The sequence below is a fragment of the Numida meleagris genome, chromosome 2 (genome assembly GCF_002078875.1).
Source record: "Numida meleagris isolate 19003 breed g44 Domestic line chromosome 2, NumMel1.0, whole genome shotgun sequence".
Classification (NCBI taxonomy): domain Eukaryota; kingdom Metazoa; phylum Chordata; class Aves; order Galliformes; family Numididae; genus Numida; species Numida meleagris.
In genome coordinates, this window is record NC_034410.1 from 111,478,972 (window position 1) to 111,496,638 (window position 17,667).

The window sequence follows — 17,667 nt, forward strand, 5'->3', positions numbered from 1 at the left end:
AGATACTTAATATTGTCAGAAATAAGGGTTAGAATTTGTTCAACAAAACCTTACTTAGCCTCCTGACCTTGGAAAGTTGCTTTGTAAGTAGTCAGAAATCAATCATAGAATCACAGAACGGCTTGGGTTGGAAGGGACCTCTAAGATTATCTAGTTCCAACTCCCCCCTGCCATGGGCATGGTTGCCAACTGCTAAATCAGACTGCCCAGGAACCCATCAAGCCTGGCCTTAAATGCCACCAAGGATAGGGCATCCACAATCTCTTTGGGCAAAAGCACAAATGCAATTTTCCAGAGGAATAAAAAGTTACTTAATATCAAGGTTCTTGGTAAATACTTCTGGTTTTTGCTGTCAGCAGCCTTTGAGTAAGTCAAGAATGCAGCCTCTGCTGCCACCCAAGCTTGCAGTGGGGCTTGGCTGACTAGTGAAGGTGCTTTAGAAAGGGAAGGTGGCAGCTTGGATGCTCAGAAACAGGCTAGAGTAATTTGTAAGCTGTGTGAAGTGTTGAGTGCTATGGAGTTACGATAGGTGCAGTCGGTGATATGTTCTCTGTTAGCATCCATTACACCGTGAAATGAGAACTGGGTTTGAGGGCTGAACAACATCCCCCTTAGCAGTTTTTACAAAATCTGCGTCCAAGTGGCATAAGGTCAGTTTATCCAGTTAAGTCATCTTGTATTTTAGTGTGATAAGACACTGAAGTTTCTCAAATAGTTATATATATTTTTTTCCTCCCTTCAGCAATGCCTTCGCATCCAAACTTGGAACTGCTGTACAGTATCCTAGGGGTACTGAGAAGTTTCACTGCTTGCTTTGCTTTGAATGCGCAGTTTCACTTGAGGATATAACACATGATTTTCTGAGGTGATCCTCTCTTTTCTTATTTCAGGACTAAGTACAGAAATCGTTGTTCTCTGTACATGAGGATTTCAGGTTCTAAGCAGGGTTGGAAAGGAAGAATCGTGGTCATCTGTGCTTTAGGTTTTTGGATAATACAGTAATTAAAAAGGTGGTGTAAAAAGTTGGTCAGGAAAGCTCATTGTGGAGGTTTTACTATTGGCATCAGGCAGTTTACCATCTTTCTCAAGTTACTTCTGAATACTTTCATTTCATGACCAGTTTTAAGTAGGATATATAATGGAGGGGACAAGGAGCTAAATTTTGTTCCATAAACATCACTAATGAAACAGTTACCCAAATCTCAGCTGTAGATCCAAATCGCATTCACTTATACAAGCATAAGCATTCTGTCTGACACCAATTCCTGTGATTCCTAAATCAATTGATCTCTAGCAGAGCCTCATCCATTCTATTTCCTCAACTGTGTGGTGTATATTGGTTTCAAGGTGATGTAAGTCTTTGCATGCTGAGAGAGAGAGAGGCCACTTCCTGATGTGCTAAGGATGCTATGAGAATGCCATTTACTGTTTGCTTCTTAAGGAAAACACAGTGTAAGGGTTGATGGTTTTGGTCTCTTGATGGCTGTTGAATTGTGAAGGAGTATTTTTTTTGTAGAAAGAAAATATTATTGCAATTATAGTTTAATGTTGCTGTTACAAATTTGTTGTAGCTTGTGAGGAAATGAATATGTATTTAGATGTTTGAGTCCTGAATTCTTTTGTTTTAGGATCTTTGCTGCTTAAGTGTCTTGCCTCTTATTTTTCTTTAATTAACAGTTTTTTGAATCAGACTTGTTCAGTAAAGAAATTCCTAGTCCAGTGAAGTTGATCATCAAACCTCTTCCACAGCTATCAAAATAAGCTTTCTTATTTCTCATGTTTGTAGAACAGTTTGACCAAAAAATGAGAATACTGCCTTTAATTTGCTTGCTTTTCCTACTTTACAATAAACAGCAAAAAATAAGAAAAAATATCCCTCTACACTAGATTTTAATCTCGCAGAAATTTTTCAATGAGGAGAAATAAATTGTTCATGCTGAAGGGAGAGCACTGTGGGAATGGGTTTGTTTTTAAAAGGTCTTGTGAGCTTATAATCTTCTTGAAATGATGCAGCAAGATTGATAAATGTGAAAGGTAAATTTAAATGAGATCATTAGGATCAGTGAAGGTGGCGCTTTTAGTTTTAAAATTGAGTTTAGCCCTGCTTTTTGAGAGAAAATGGAAACTGGCTCTATTTCTTGGTAGGTCCCTCCAAGTTTGTTTTCAGATGAGTAAAAACTTCCTTTCACATCTTATCCATGATTGGATTTGCAGCACTACTGATGTATTCTTGTCATAAATCTCTGAAAAGCTTGGGGAGAACTGGAGGTAGCTCAAGAACTTCCCTGCTGGGGGTTGTGGCAGATAAATGTCAACTGCTCCTACTGCTTGCAATAGCTTGAATAACTATGGCTCTGGAGACTGGGTCAGTAATTATCTTTGGCTTGCAAACTACTTCCAAATTCTTTAAAATCTTGGTGAAAATGGGAGTGAGGAAGATAGCACAGTTCTAAAAGTACAGGACAGTTTTTTTTCCCTGAAAGACTTTTTTGAGTTGAGATACGTTGGAGTCATTTCAGAAGTGCATATCAATTAAACAACACACTTGAAAACGCCTCCATTCTTTGTAAGGAAGAAACTGGAGACCTATTAAAGATCTGCACAAGATTTGGTTCTCTTTGTTTTGAATCTCCTCTGGTTATACAGAGGAAAAGCAGTCTAGCTCGGTCCTGCCCAGAAAGAAAAGCTACAAAGGATACAAGACCTGACTGCACTGATCTGGCAGTCCCCATTCCAACTGTGTAACTTCTGCCAGGACTGCCTATGCTGTGCAGGCACCTTTTTCCATGTGTGTATGCACTTTGTGAACTGTCCTCTGCTTAAATGTGGATTGGGACAAAGGAACGTAGGAAATAAGTCAAGTTTGAAGGCAGCAGTTTCTTTATTCTTCAGTGTCTTAGTCTTGTATGCTGGGAACTGTGGAGTGCTTCAAGCTCTTTTCTTTTTGTCATTCTCCTTTGCAGAGAACAGCTTAGTGAAGCCACTTATGATGTGGTCTTAATGATCGCTGAGGCAGGCGTCATGTTTTTTTTTGTTGTTTTTTTTTAAATCAAACTTAATTTAGACATATAAGAGCCTGTTCCCAGTCCACAGGCTAAGAATAAACAACCTTTTTGTCATCTCTCTCTTCAAAAAACAGTAGGATGTTCTAGATGCTTAGATGTCCCTGTTCATTGCAGGGGAGTTGGACTCAATGAAGATAAGTCCCCTTCCAACTCAAATAATTCTATTAAAAAAAAAAAACTCTAGAAGTCTAATAAACAGCAGTTATGGAAAGTGTTTTGGTATTTGTTCTGTATGTCAGCTGCCATATTCTGTGGGAAATCGCTGGACCTACTGAGCAGTCCAGGCAGTAAATGATTCCTGAAATATCTTCACTGTATCTACTATATTGTCTCCTGCAGTGTACCATCTTATTTGTCCCCTCACCCCCAAACCCATTTCTCTTTATGGTTGACTTAAAGTTAGAAAAATAATGTAGCACTACCTTTAAATAGTCCATTGCATATGATAAAATAAAGAATAATTCTGTATTAGTGTGTTTGTTAGAAAAGAGATCTGTAATACCTGAAAAGGAGATCTGTAAAATCCAGAAGATCATATGTGATCTCACTTTAAGTATTTAGTTTATAAAATACTGATGTTATTTAGGGGAGAAACTGGTAATTTGTAATCGTTAACCAATGTAATGTGTATTTCTTTTTATTTGCTGAAAGGTTCAAAGGCAGTATGCTAAATGTATTGGGCAAAAATTACCATCAGGGCTAGAAGCTGAATAAGGGCTTAAGTTCAGATGTAGGATGATTCATCTTGCTACATGTAAAGAGCATAAAGGGGAACTACAATTTTGTTCCGTGATGCTGAAATATGTTCCTTTCGTTCTGTGAAAACTCTGGCTTTTCACTTTGGATATATAAGGTGTATTTATCTTCACAGAAATGAGTGTGGATATGTGGTTCCTGTACAAATGCATGCTGTGATCTCCCAGTATTTATGAAGAACACATGTACAGGAAAATGACTCTTAAGTACAAGTCATAAATTGAAATGATTATAGAATATACGTGGACAAATATACCATGTGTGGTACGGGTAGACTGTAATTTCATCAAGTGGTTTTTCAGACTTCATAAACTATGAATGAAACATGATTGTATTGGCCTTATAACAGGTAAAGTAAAATACGGGATCTGGCTACTTTAAAGTGCTCATAATTCCCTGGCTGGAAATAGCCTTTTGGGATAATGATTAAGTCTTAAAACCTGCCCGTGATTAAATTAAAAACGAAAATACATTTTGGTGAAAATAATGTGTTCGGAAACCCTGGGAAACATTCGAGTATCCACCTCATGAATTTTTACAGTGCCCAGCTTTCCGAAGGGGATGAAGCCGTTCCAACCGCTCAGCCGCCGGGCAGGGCGGCGAGCCCCGCTCCTCCAGCAGCTGCCCATTTGTTTTGTTGTTCCGCGCTGGGGGCCGCTTCGCTGACCGCGGAGCTCCAGCAGCAGCACGCCCAGGCCCGCTCCGCAGGCCGGGAGCACAGGGCAGCCATGCCTGCGGCCTGCCCGCCCGCGCTAAGCCTCCCGCTCGCCGCGGTGACCTCTGCCCCTCGGTATCCTGTGACACCCCGCCTGTCTTTGTGCTCAAGTTTACTCGTGATGGATACATTTCCCTTCCAATCGCAGATGCCGGGCTCTGGCAGAGCCGGCAGATAAATTATTTTCAGCTGCAGGCCCCGGCGGGGGGAGGAGGGCGGCCGGAGCTGCCCCGCGCCCTGGCCGGCCCGCTGCCGTCTCCAGCTCCTCCTGGAATATGAAAGGGGACGGCTCGCAGCCCCTCTGATCCTTTTTAAATGCAAAAGAATGTAGGAAATTGCCAGATCAGTTGGTTAATCAGTGACAACTGCAGTGGGCGCACAAAAAGCGCGGCCCTTAACAAGAGGCATCCGTTGCGCCGGGTGTTTTTTCAGCGCCTCAGCGGGTCGCCGCTGGCCCCACCTCCTGGATCCTCGGCTGGGTCCGTGTCAGCTTTATAAGGGGACGTAATTGCTAGGAGATTTCTGGTGACTGATGGCAGCAATATAAGGCTTCCCCCCGGGTCCCGCTCGGGCTTTTTGTTCGCTGTCCACCACGGCTGCAGCGCTTCTCCCTCCAGTTGTTCACGCCTCAAACCGCCCATCATCCCATGCGTTAACGTGCTGCTGTCCTCTTCGCGGCGTTATTTGTGAGATAATGCAGCTATCGAGTATTTTTGAAAGTATTCCTGAAATATTTTTTGTCTGCAGTTGTTTCCTTTGCTTATCTGGGACTTATTTTTAGATAAACCTCTTCCTTTTCCCATCTGTATTTTAACCTTGTGTTGGGACAGAGGGTTGTGTGTGACTGAAGAGTTCCTTTTAAAATGCCAACCCACATAATGCTAAAACTGAAGCGTTTCTGGCTTCATTTATTCCACCCCCCCCCCACCTCGTGTTTGTGGTGTACTTAAATGTAAAAACAATTTCTTCCCCTGCCCTGGTTGCCTCATTAAAAATCCCCAGAAGCACACTTTCAATAGAAGTATTAGATGCATTTCCCTATTTCTTGTGGACCAGAGTGGAAAGAAAAGGGTGTGCTGGTGGCGGCTTGCTTCATGCTGTGGGTGCTGGTTTAAAATTAGCAGTGCCCCATGTTGGGAGAAGCGTTTGCAGCCCCGCTGGCATTGCAATGCAGAACTCGCCGCCGGTGTGTGTTGTAACACCAGGCTGGACGGGTTTGCATCATCCTCCTCCTCGATGATGCTGTTGTGGTTCCTGTATCAAAGCTGCTGTGAACTTGAATGACGTAGGATATTGTTTCCAAATGTGTGGCACAGGCTGAACTCTAGCTGGTCATTCCCGCATCAGCTGCTTGACAGCAGCAAGCTGCCAAATATTCTAAGGCTGTTGTGCCCTCAGTTGCCTCTGTAAAAGTCTGTTCTTTGCCAAAGTACATGATGCGTTAAGGAAATAAAATGCAGTCTGTTTTTTTTTTTTTCTTAGATGCTGTATGGGGAAACTTAGATTTAATAGATTTCTTTCCCCCGAAATGTTACTGAGTAACATTCATGCTGTTTAGGTGACTCCATGTATGCAGAAGCTGATTTCTGAGGGAAGGCACGTGAAGTTTTCATTCCACCTTGCCTGCCCTCCATTCCTACTTTAACAGGAGATACTGACTGCCTTAAACTTGGCACTGTACATGTGTTTTCTGTGAAGACCTAATTAACTGGGCTTTATTAAAACAGATGTGAAATTAAACTTATCAGAAATGCTTATACCATATTTGCTGGCTTTTCCCACTGAAGGCAGAATGTTTCTGAATCGCCTGAGTTCGTTCTTTTCATCCTTGCAAGCCCGTTCTCTCTTTCCTGGGGCAGGGGAGGAGCAAGATTCCTGGCATCCTTTGATCTGATACAAACTATATGGACTTGATTTTTAACACAGCTGTACTCTCTGAAGTGTTTACTATAGAATGAAAAAAAAGTCTCTTAGGCAGTCAGAATGGTTTCTTTGGAAGTTACAGTCAAAAATCATATTGTAATCAGTTTACAGATCTGCTGTTTTATTTTGTCTAATCTATATGCTGGAGGAATGTACCATGCATGGAGAGCTGTCTGTGATAGAGTGAGAACTAAACATTAAGCAAGCAGGAGACCAGGTGTGCTTCCCGCATGCACAGCTCAGCACTTGCATAACTGTCCAGGCAGAAGTGCTGCTTGTTCCATAGGAAGATGAGCTGAATGGTAGAAGTCTCATCAGCCATCTTCCATAACAGTCATTTCTCAGTGTAATTTTTGCAGTGTAATTTTTGCAAAATTATCGGGATATTTCACATATTTATGAAGTTTCGGGTGAATGTCTTCTTCCCAAACATAAAATAAGGTGATCTCTTTGGTTACTGTTATTTCTGCCATCAACTCCTGTGCAACAAATACTTAAATTGCTACCCCTAACAGCCAGTGGGAGCTTAATGGTTTTGAAAAGCAGTTTATATATGAAATATTTAAATGCAGATTTAGTAGCCTAATGTTTAATCCTACATTTTGAGGCCCTGGTCTCAGAATGACCTTTGGCATGGCTTTGGTGTTTAGCATGAGAGGTCTTTTTGGCCTAATTCTTCAAAACAGCATGTTGTTTTCAGCATTTGTTGTATTGTGTTACAGATATGTGGTTGCATTGTATAAAAAAAAATTGTACGTCTGTCAAGTACTTGAGAGTTCTGTCTGAGATACCACTGGTAGCTGTAAGTATATCAGGTGCGTGTGACGTGTCTCACTTGGAAGAAGAACTTTGAGCAGTCAGTATTAGCTGCCTTTACGCATTCTGTTTATCCTGTTTACTTGCTTTATGGCTATCAAGAAATGGTGCTAAATCTCTTGTATAGAAGGATGTGGAGGGACCTGCCCATTTACAAATAGCCTAAACAGAATGTGCAGATGGTGTTGCGGAGAGCAGGCGTGTCTGTATGCTGCCCTTGTTGCTTCCTGTTCTTGAGAGCTGGGACCTGCTGCTTTCTGCCTTGGGAACAAGGCTAATGAAATTCAGGTTTTCGTGTCCTCAGCACTAGATCGGGTTATGATTATGGAGCAGCCGGTTTTGTTCCACTCGTAAAAGTGGGAAGCTGCCTAAGGCTGCTGAGCGCTGAAATAGTAAGTCAAGCAATGGTTAACTATGACTTAGATGTGAAGTCTGGCTGTTTAGGACTGGAATGCTGTGGACTAGAGTAAATGTAAGCTTTGTCTGATGAGACAACAGGGTTGTTAAGCAATCGGCTGCATCCTGGTGGTTGGGATCATACAATTGCTTTGTACAGGAATAGGTTGTCAGGGCAGTGTTAAGGAAATATATTCATTGTCTCTGAGTTCAGTCTAGTTAATGCAAACTCTCATGTTCAGGAGCAGAAAAGCTATGGAATTTTATAGCAAAATCTGTGAGTTTGGTTAAGATTTTTTTTTCTAATATCTTGTCATACGTTCATATATTTACTCAGCAGTTTACCCGATTCAGGTAGTCTTTCCATTGTATCTGGAAAGTAGACATTCCTTCATGAATTTCTGTTGGTTTTAACTTACAGGGTAGTTGAGAAGATAATGCGTAAATCTGTATTTTTAAACTATTTAATTAAAAAAGAAAAACCCACCAAACAAATAGGAAAAAATACCAAACTGCTGTGGGCTGCGTTTACATGGTCAGTCTTGATCCGGTCTTGATGTTAGTATGCTTGCTTTCTTGGGAAAATGAACTGTACTGCTCAGGGAACATCTTAGCTAGAATTACTCCTTGGTAGAGGACCTACCTTTGTGTACATCTGTGGTGTGGTGGTTTTTTTTTTTTTTTATGAGCCTGGAGGATTTAAGCAGGAAAATAACATTGCTTCTAGTGGAAAAAGGGAAGAAATGATCGTAACTTGTGATAAGGCAGTTACTCTGATAACTTGCTTAACTATCTAGAAGGCATCTATCCTGTTAACATAAAAGGTTGAGAGCTTACTAGGAAATTCCGGCATTGACTGTTTTCTTATCAAAACCTGGTCAACTTGTTTTCATCAGACTGTAGCTGCTACTGTCGTTCATTCTTAAACACGCACTGTTAGTCATATATCACATCAGAAGGGTGACTTTTTTATTTGGGGAAGTAGAATAAGGTTTGGTGAGAGCACAGCTGACTGTAAAGGGCTGCAGCCATAAATCTAAAGCCAAACTTAAATGAAGAAATACTGCTATGGCTTGAAGACAACTTCTCAAACACGTTCTCGTGCTGTGTTTCAAACCTAATAGCTTTAGCATTAACAGCACAAGCATGAAACCAATTCACACTTCAGATAAAAATGCAGAGCTGAAATCATAAATTGTGGCAAACAGTGTTTTCACTCTTAATTTAGATGATGGATTTGTTTGCGTACAAACTGCACCATAAAAATTTGCTTTTCTTTTTAAAGACCACGTGCTGAGGAAAGCAGATGTGCTATGGAACCCAGAACACATCTCCTTCCATACGGGTCCTAGCCCAGATCTGCAAATTGTGTTGAGTCAGCTGGGCAGAGTTGAGGTGTGTTTGTTTAAACACAACCCTTACCCTACTTTAACTTGGTTTTGTGGGTATAGTAGCCGGCCCTAACTCCTGTTTGCTGATGTTGGCTGTTGGTGGCTGACTAGCACTTGAGTTTTATTGGAAGCCTGTCAACTGACAAACAGTAAGCAAAGCAAGTTCAAATGTGTGCCTTATTTGTGTAACTGTGTTTCTGGAGATGCTCTGTTAGCTTGTCCTCCCCAATTAGCAAAGTGAGAATTCTTCTTGTGGAATTTGGTTGTTTTACTGCAAAACTTCATTAGAGTTTCAGAAGGGTAGAGCACGTCTGCCTTCAAGATTGGTCATTTTGGCGTGTTACCTAACAAAATCAGCACAAATTCTTACCCGTCCAGAATTCTGTGAATGTGAGTAGGCTTAGTTGTTGGCGGAGAGAGAGATCCTTGTCTGATCTCAAGTTTGATATTGCCCAGATGGAGGCTGGGAGGTGACAGGAGCAGTGCCTTGTGCTTTTTAGCATTTCCAAGCAAAGAGACTGCTCTGTTAGGCAGAGACCTGCAGTACGTGATGCTGCCCAGCTTTGCCAGCTCCTGACTGTGGTGTGGAGTGTCACAAGTCTTTGGGTGTTCCTGAATCACTGCAGGGATTTTCACCATGACCGAATGCTTCGCTCTGGAGCAGTCTAATGCAAAAAGCTCGCTTCAGTGAAGGAAGCTCTTTCTTGCTTTGTTGGAGCTTTCTTATGCTGTGTTTTAATAAACTGATTGAGGTGAGAAATGCTACAGATGGCTTTTGCTTAATAAAGGAAATGAAATCAAAAGAAATAGTTATTAAGAGACATGAAGGTGGCTCGTAGGAATTTACCCTCAAGTGATTTAGAAATATAAGTGTTAATATCCCAGCTGAGCACTAAAGAGATTTAAGAGTGTAGTTTTAAAGGTGACATTCAAATGCTATTTTAAGAGGAGTGATAAATGCTTGTGCTTTTCCTTGTGCCCTCTGCTTCATGCTGTAGAAGCTGCTCTTGACAATGACTGCAAGAAGTGTAATGAATGTGCTGATATTTTCTCCCTAAAACTTGTTTGGGACAGATTGCCTCCAGTTGAAATAGTCCAGCTTGGCATTTTGCATCCAAAGTGACAGAAAGCATCCCTTCTCTGCAACAAAATGTGAGACGTGAATGTACATGTAGGTAAACCTTGTTTTGTGTGATTGCTGATTATTAAGAGCAAGTCAGTATCTGCAAGTACGGTTTCTACTAAATAATGACAACGATGCAACAACAGTTGTTTTGTTTTTATTTGCTATGTTGTTGGGCTTTGTTGACTCTCAGTTTCAAGTTTATTAACATAGCCATGGCATTTAAAATTCTTGCCCTAGGAAGGAAAGATAGTGTTAGACTGACTAGTTTGAGCCATAAAAAGCAGGCTCAGACAGAATAGTTGTGGGAAAGGGAGGCATTTCAGAACACACCAGGCTTCCTGTGAAAAAGCTAACCTGAAAGTTCTCTGAGGCTGTTCTGTTAACATGCGTTACAGGATTTTCCCCACCCCAAGTCCAAGTGCATACTGTTTTATTTATTTATTTTTTTTGCCATTGCTAATTCTCCTTCACGAGTTATCCGGATTGTAAATTTGGGCAGAACAAAAATTTAGTGTGGTCTTCTGTACTGCTGTAGTTTCTGTTAGTGGCATGATTACTTGAAGATGAATAATGAAGGGTGGTGATAGTGTTAAAGAAATCATAGCATGGGTTCAGAAATCGGCTGTGTCATAAAATGAAGAATTTAATTTTCTTACACAAATTAAGCATATGGCTTTGCTGAAATGGGTAGACATGTCATGTTGTCTTTCAGTTTATAATTTTGTTAAATTAAGATAAATTGTGTGTTTAAAATAAAAACACCTAAATATATATATATATTTCCCTAAGCATTAAGTTGAGTCTTGGAGTTTGATATATTTTAGAGGGTCACCTCTGCGTGTTGAAAAATCTGTTCTCTGTATAACTAACTTTAGTCTGTCGCAGGACTTGGTGCTTCTGCTTGCTCATCTGATTACGCAGCTCAGGGGAATAAGGTTAAGGACATGCTGTTGGTAACTAGAGCGTTTTCAGGGCTTTAGTTCGGCAGATGGGCTGCTTGGCTATATTCATGCATCTGCCTACCTGCTGTGGCAGCTGCTGCTGCTGCATGTTGTGTTCTTTTGTTCTATTCCACCCAAGAAAGGAACGCTAGGAAGTGTAGTGAATGGATTAATTTAAGGTTAAGGGTAGTGTTTTGCTTGCTTCCGAACTCCCTATCGTAAGAAAGCTTCTGATAAAGCTAATGCAACCATCTTAAAGTGAAATAGATTTTTTAAATGAGTTTCAGGGGCTGAAACTAGCTATCATTGTATAGAAAACAGTCGAGTATGTTTTCTTTATGTTGCCTGATGTTACTTATTTCAATATTTTCCTTTCTTTCTCTCCCTTCCCCCGCTTCTAGGAGCAGTAACCAGACTTTGCCTGACACTGCGTGGTCCAAAAGAATTAAGGAAATATGGAATGACATGAAGGAGATTAGTTGAGGATTAAAGGCTTTGAGGACAAAACACCTCGCCGAGGTGAAGCACAGACTAGCGTTCTAGTTGTAGCTCCAAGGAGCTGTGTGCTGCAAAAAGATGGCAGATCCAGGAATGATGAGTCTGTTTGGAGAAGATGGGAATATTTTCAGTGAAGGGCTGGAAGGTCTTGGAGAATGTGGATATCCTGAAAACACAGTAAATCCTATGGGGCAGCAAATGCCCATGGATCAAGGATTTCCCTCTTTACAGTCATCTCTTCATCATCCCCCTGCAAATCAAAATCAAGCAAAGTTGACCCATTTTGATCACTATAATCAATACGAACAGCAGAAAATGCACCTGATGGATCAGCCGAACAGAATGATAAGCAATGCCCCTGGGAATGGTATAGCGTCTCCTCATTCACAGTATCACAACCCTCCCGTTCCTCAGGTTCCTCATGGCAGCGGTGCTAGCAGTCAGATGGGAGTCTATCCCAGCATGCAGAACGAAAGACACGGGCAACCCTTCGTAGACAGTGGCTCGATGTGGGGGCCACGGGCAGTTCAAGTGCCAGACCAGATAAGAGCACCATACCAGCAGCAGCAGCAGCAGCCGCAACCGACACAGCCGCCACAGGCGCCCTCCGGACCCCCGGGGCAGGGCCATCCTCAGCACATGCAGCAGATGGGAAACTACATGGCTCGTGGTGATTTTTCAATGCAACAGCACGGTCAGCCGCAACAGCAGAGGATGAACCAGTTTTCTCAAGGCCAAGAAGGCCTCAATCAGGGAAACCCTTTCATTGCCACCTCAGGACCTGGCCACTTGTCTCATGTGCCCCAGCAGAATCCCAGTATGGCACCTTCTTTGCGACACTCAGTCCAGCAATTTCACCACCATCCCCCCACTGCTCTCCATGGAGAATCAGTAGCCCACAGCCCCAGATTCTCCCCTAATCCTCCCCAGCAGGGTGCTGTTAGGCCGCAAACACTTAATTTTAGTTCTCGGAGCCAGACGGTACCCTCACCTACTATAAACAACTCAGGGCAGTATTCTCGATATCCTTACAGTAACCTTAATCAGGGATTAGTTAATAATACAGGGATGAATCAGAATTTAGGCCTTACAAATAACACTCCAATGAATCAGTCTGTACCAAGATACCCAAATGCTGTAGGATTTCCATCAAACAGTGGTCAAGGACTAATGCACCAGCAACCCATCCACCCTAGTGGCTCACTTAACCAAATGAACACGCAAGCTATGCACCCTTCACAGCCTCAGGGAACTTATGCCTCTCCACCTCCCATGTCACCTATGAAAGCAATGAGTAATCCAGCAGGTACGCCTCCTCCACAGGTTAGGCCTGGTAGCGCTGGAATACCAATGGAAGTTGGCAGTTATCCAAATATACCCCATCCTCAGCCATCACACCAGCCCCCTGGTGCCATGGGAATTGGACAAAGGAATATGGGCCCCCGAAACATGCAACAGAATCGTCCTTTTATGGGTATGTCTTCAACACCACGGGAGATGGGTGGGCACATGAGACCAAATGGTTGTCCAGGTGTTGGCCTTGCGGATCCACAAGCAATACAAGAACGACTAATACCTGGCCAGCAGCTTCCTAGTCAACAGCAGTCTTTTCAACAGCAAATGCCAACCTGTCCTCCCATGCAGCCTCATCCAGGGATACATCATCAGTCTTCACCACCGCCACATCCTCATCATCAGCCTTGGGCACAGCTTCACCAGTCACCACAAAACACACCGCAAAAAGTGCCTGTCCTTCAGGTAAGCTGCTTCTGATGAATGAAAAGTGTTTTACATTATTGTAAATGCATTTGGGTATGCACGAGATCTGTGGCTTCAAAACAGATGTTCTTGCTTGACTACCCCGTTTTTTCACTTGTTATGCGACTTTCTTGGTACCCAGAAGCTAAAAGTAAAATAAGGTTTGCATAGCTTGCTAATGTTTTTAAGTAATTATTACGGGATAGCTTTATAGATGGACTGAAAAATGGTGTAGCAACAGGATGAACTGAGTACTGCTGGTTTTTTTTTTTGTTGGTTCCTTTGAGGGGAAAGTGGGAAAGCATTTGTGGGAACTAGTTTAAGCTGATAACTTTTGTATTTGCAACTTGCTAAAAGGAGTGTGTATTATGAGGGAATTGTTTTAGTCAAACCAAGGATTTTCTTTAAATACTAAATAAACGTTGTTCTCTTGTTTCATTTTTTTTGTTTGTTTTTAAGTTAAAACTGAAATTTTCATATGTGTAAAAATGTCCAGGATGAACTTATTTCACCACAAAGTAATGCAGTTGAGAAGTGATGGGGCAGCAGTTTATGCAACAGAAGACAGCAGATGTGAATCATAGTCTAAAATCAAATCTTCTGAGGCTTAAATAAAATCTCAAGTAAGACAGAAGTTCTATTTTACTGAGGCTCTGATCTGCTGAGTTTTGATGAAAAATATATTGCTTCCACGTCATTTTTCAATTAAAAGCTAGAAACATTAAAACATCTTGATCCCTCTGTAGCTTAGCGGGTTTGACTACACGTTAGTACGTTAAGCTTGAGCTGCAAAAGTGCCTTTTGGGATCTTTGGGTTTGCCATGGCTTGCCTCTGGCTCTAGCAGTCAATCGTTCAAGAGGTTTTGGTACTGAATGAAATAGGTGGCCAAGATATCAGAGGCTTAATTATTTTTAAAGCCACTCAGTAATTAATGCCGAGTAGCTCTGCCCATAAATATTTGGAGACAATTGTTGGAATGCAGTCATAATGATACGATGTTACAATAAGCCATAAATAATATATAATAAATCATAAAAACAGCTGTCCTAGCCAGTGTCCCAGGACTGTGAGGAAGGCAGCTGCTCAGCAGTCCCCTCCTCTGCTGCCTGCCGGCTGCTTCTGTTCGCTGCTCCGCACAGCATGAGGTGGGTCTGGGAATCAGATGTATGTGCTGTGGAGAAGCAGCTGACGAGGAGTGGTGGATGGAGCAGCTCAGCAGCTGGGAGAGGCTTCCACATTCTCCAAGGGGGAAGCACAGGGCATGCATTAGGGTGACCTAGTCCTGGGAGGGAGATCAGTGACTATGTCAGGGTGAGGGAGAGGACAGTCTTCACTGGAAGGAAGAGGAAGCTCTGCCCTTGAAAGGGGACACGGTGGCTTCATGGCCATCTTTCTCTCCCCTGCCTCCCGCAAAATAGGTGTGAAATGTTGTACATATGGTTGCCTTTCCTCTTCCCCCCTGCTCCCACCCCCCTACTTCCATGTGCATGCTTTGTTTGGAGAGTGTAAATAACCCTTCTCGCATGGCCATAGGGTGGTGTGTTCCTGGCTGGTTAGTTCTTAATGGTGCCTCTTGTGTTATTGACTGCGTGGCTAAGCAGCACAGAAGTGGAGAGAGATCAAGACTGCATCCAAAAAATCCAAGAGAACTAGCAGAAATTCTGGAAAGGGTGAATGACAATGTGGAGAAATCTGCAAAAAAAAAAAAAAAAAAAAAAGCTTGGGGTTCAGGAATAGGAGTACAAGATTGGATGCTTGGTTTTTTACCCTCAAGAGAGCTGACACATCTAGCAGAAAAAAACTTGAAAGAAAATTGTAGAAATGGTCATGCAAGGCTTGTAAAACTAAGGGGATGAAACCCTGCATTACTGATATCTTTCACAGCTAGCGATGGAGGAGATGTGGGAAGACTTAAGATGACTGTAACAAGGGCTGTGCTCTAAAGCTGTGGTCTTCAGCAGTGGAGTTAATTCTGTGATTTCATCTGATCATCCACTAAACTTCTTTCTAGCAGCAGCAGATGGTTTGGGAGGAGAACGTCTGCTTGTAGAACGGGAACGCTTTTTAAATGTTCTTGGGGCATTCATTTCCCTTTAAGCAATGAGGTAAAATGTGGACAGCTCAACTCTTAAATAAGCTGTGCAAACTATTTCAGAGTTTTGAACTGCAGATGAATAACTTGAAGGTAAGTGCTGAAACTAAATAATTAGAGGAAAACCACACCGTAACTCAAGTTATTTGATTAAAATCAGTAATTCAAACAGTTGTAGCTAGCCAAGTAACTTCTCTGTTAGCCTACTTCTGTTAAGTTTTTATTTGGTAAAAGTTATTGTTAACATACCATCCCATTAAGTAATTAGTTTGAGATCTGACTGTAGTAATGAAACACTTGACAGGCAGGCATTTCCCCCTGGAAAACTGTTTGGATCAAATATAAATTGCTCAAGTCAATGAAAACCCGGCTCCTCCTCACCCCCTGGGGAAAAAAATGCAGATGTGTGAAAACCCTGCTCTTAAGATTGAATACAGAATCTGCAGCTGTCCTGCCTCCGTCGTGGTTTCTCCTTCATGTCAATTGGCAGAAAACTGTTCACCGAGCAACAGTTAGTTATTTAAATGACTGGTTTGATATTATTTGTATGAAATGAATCAACAAAATGAATTTAGGTGGTGAAATGAAAATCACTGTGTATTTTTAAATCAACAGAAGCCATCTTAGTAATTATTTTTCAGTGATTTGAAGCTAGCCTTATCATGGGAAGGCTGTAATGCTTGTGGTTAACCAAATTACTGTTTTGTTTTTAGATATATTGGAAAGAAAGTGAAGTTCTTTTGCTTTTAACTTGAAAAGAATTGCTGTGTCGATTCTAGAGTTCTTTATTTCTTTTTGTGTACAAAACTGCGACTTATTTTGGCTGAGAGGTACAGCTGGTGACTGACAACTCAGCGGGGTTAGATTAATAGCTGACAGCTAGATGTGGTTATTAGGACCTTGTTAGCAGTGAGTTCCTGGCTTCAGTTGAGTTTTATAGGTATTTATATGCACCACCATAGTGCTGGGGCATTCGGTCGATGTGCTTGATTTTTCAAGTCCTGTTTTGAATGTTCTTTAACAAAGGCTGTGGAGCGGGGAGACAGGTTCTGCGGTGGCCAGTTGGTTGGCCCAGGTACAAAGCAGAGGGTAGGAGCAGCTTGTTTGTTTTCACAGGGGAGGCATCTGTGTTGGGCTGGTGAGCTTCTGACCTCCAAAGTATTCATAAATGATGTGGAAAGGAGTGGAAAGTCAAATGTGAAATTTGCTGCTGTCTTTAATGTGCTCAAATAAAGCTGAGTGCCAAGTGCACAAGTGAGGTGGAGCCTGCAGTAATGAAGCTAAATGATTGGAAATAAGACAGGAACATCAATTGCTTGGCTGTAAGCTGTGTAAATCAAGGCATGATGCTTGGGCAGTTTAAATGTCTAACAAAGGTCTCTTCTTAGGAACAGAATCCTGGTTGTTGGATGACAGTCTGAAAATGTGCTCTGATAGAAAGAAACAGAGCAGTAGACATTGCTATAGAAGTAGTGGAGAGCAAAACACAGATTGTTATTGTGTTGGTGCATATGTGCACGATATGCCTACGTGGCAAGTGCTGTGCAGTTCTGGGTCCCTTCCTCAGGCCTCAGAAAATAGAGCAGCACTTAAAGGGCAGAGAGTGATGGTCTGGGGAGAAGGGAAGATGCGGTTTAAAACTGTGAGCGATATGGGCGCATGGAGAAGGTTAATATGAAACAGGAGTTGTTTGTGTCCTGGATACTTGAAGGGCATTCAGCAAATTGTCAGGTGGCGAGCTCAGAACAGCACACTGAGATGCTGATCTCAGAGACGTTGTGCAGAAAAATGCATCAGTGTTGGATAAACATGAAGGCACCACATTTGACTCATCAGACCTGTGCCATAAACAAGTGGCAGAGAGCTCATTCTCAAGATGCGTCTCCTGTATATGTGTTTGGTTCTTTTTCACAAACTTCTCAGAGATGGGATTTCAGGTTAGATAGGCCTTTGGGGACGGGGACTCTGATACTGTATAGTTGCTCTTAACTATCTTAAATCAAAAATTATTGAAAGTATTTGACTGTAAGAGTTTTTCCTGCCAAGAATAAACTATGCTGGGTGTCTTGTTCTGCAGAACTTTTTATTTACAGTAGCTGCTGGCTACTGTGTAGGCTGAAGTTTCGAGCCCTAAGTGTGTACCATAAACACTAAGTGATCTACATTATTTATAGTCAAGTATAGGAATA

The 17,667-nt window shown here is 41.9% G+C and overlaps 1 protein-coding gene across 10 annotated transcripts in view; it reads left to right on the forward strand.

Moving 5' to 3' along the window:
* The window catches only part of CHD7 (chromodomain helicase DNA binding protein 7), a 132,452-nt gene that overhangs the window by 29,762 nt on the left and 85,023 nt on the right, over positions 1-17,667 (forward strand). For 8 of the 10 annotated variants that reach the window (XM_021386048.1, XM_021386045.1, XM_021386053.1 and 5 more), the window contains exon 2: positions 11,531-13,385. In XM_021386048.1, coding sequence (XP_021241723.1) covers positions 11,706-13,385 — 1,680 coding nt within the window. In that variant the 5' untranslated portion in view covers positions 11,531-11,705. Of the gene's footprint in view, positions 1-10,136; positions 10,234-11,530; positions 13,386-17,667 lie in introns of those variants that run through there. The other 2 variants (XM_021386049.1, XM_021386051.1) reach the window with 2 other exon arrangements.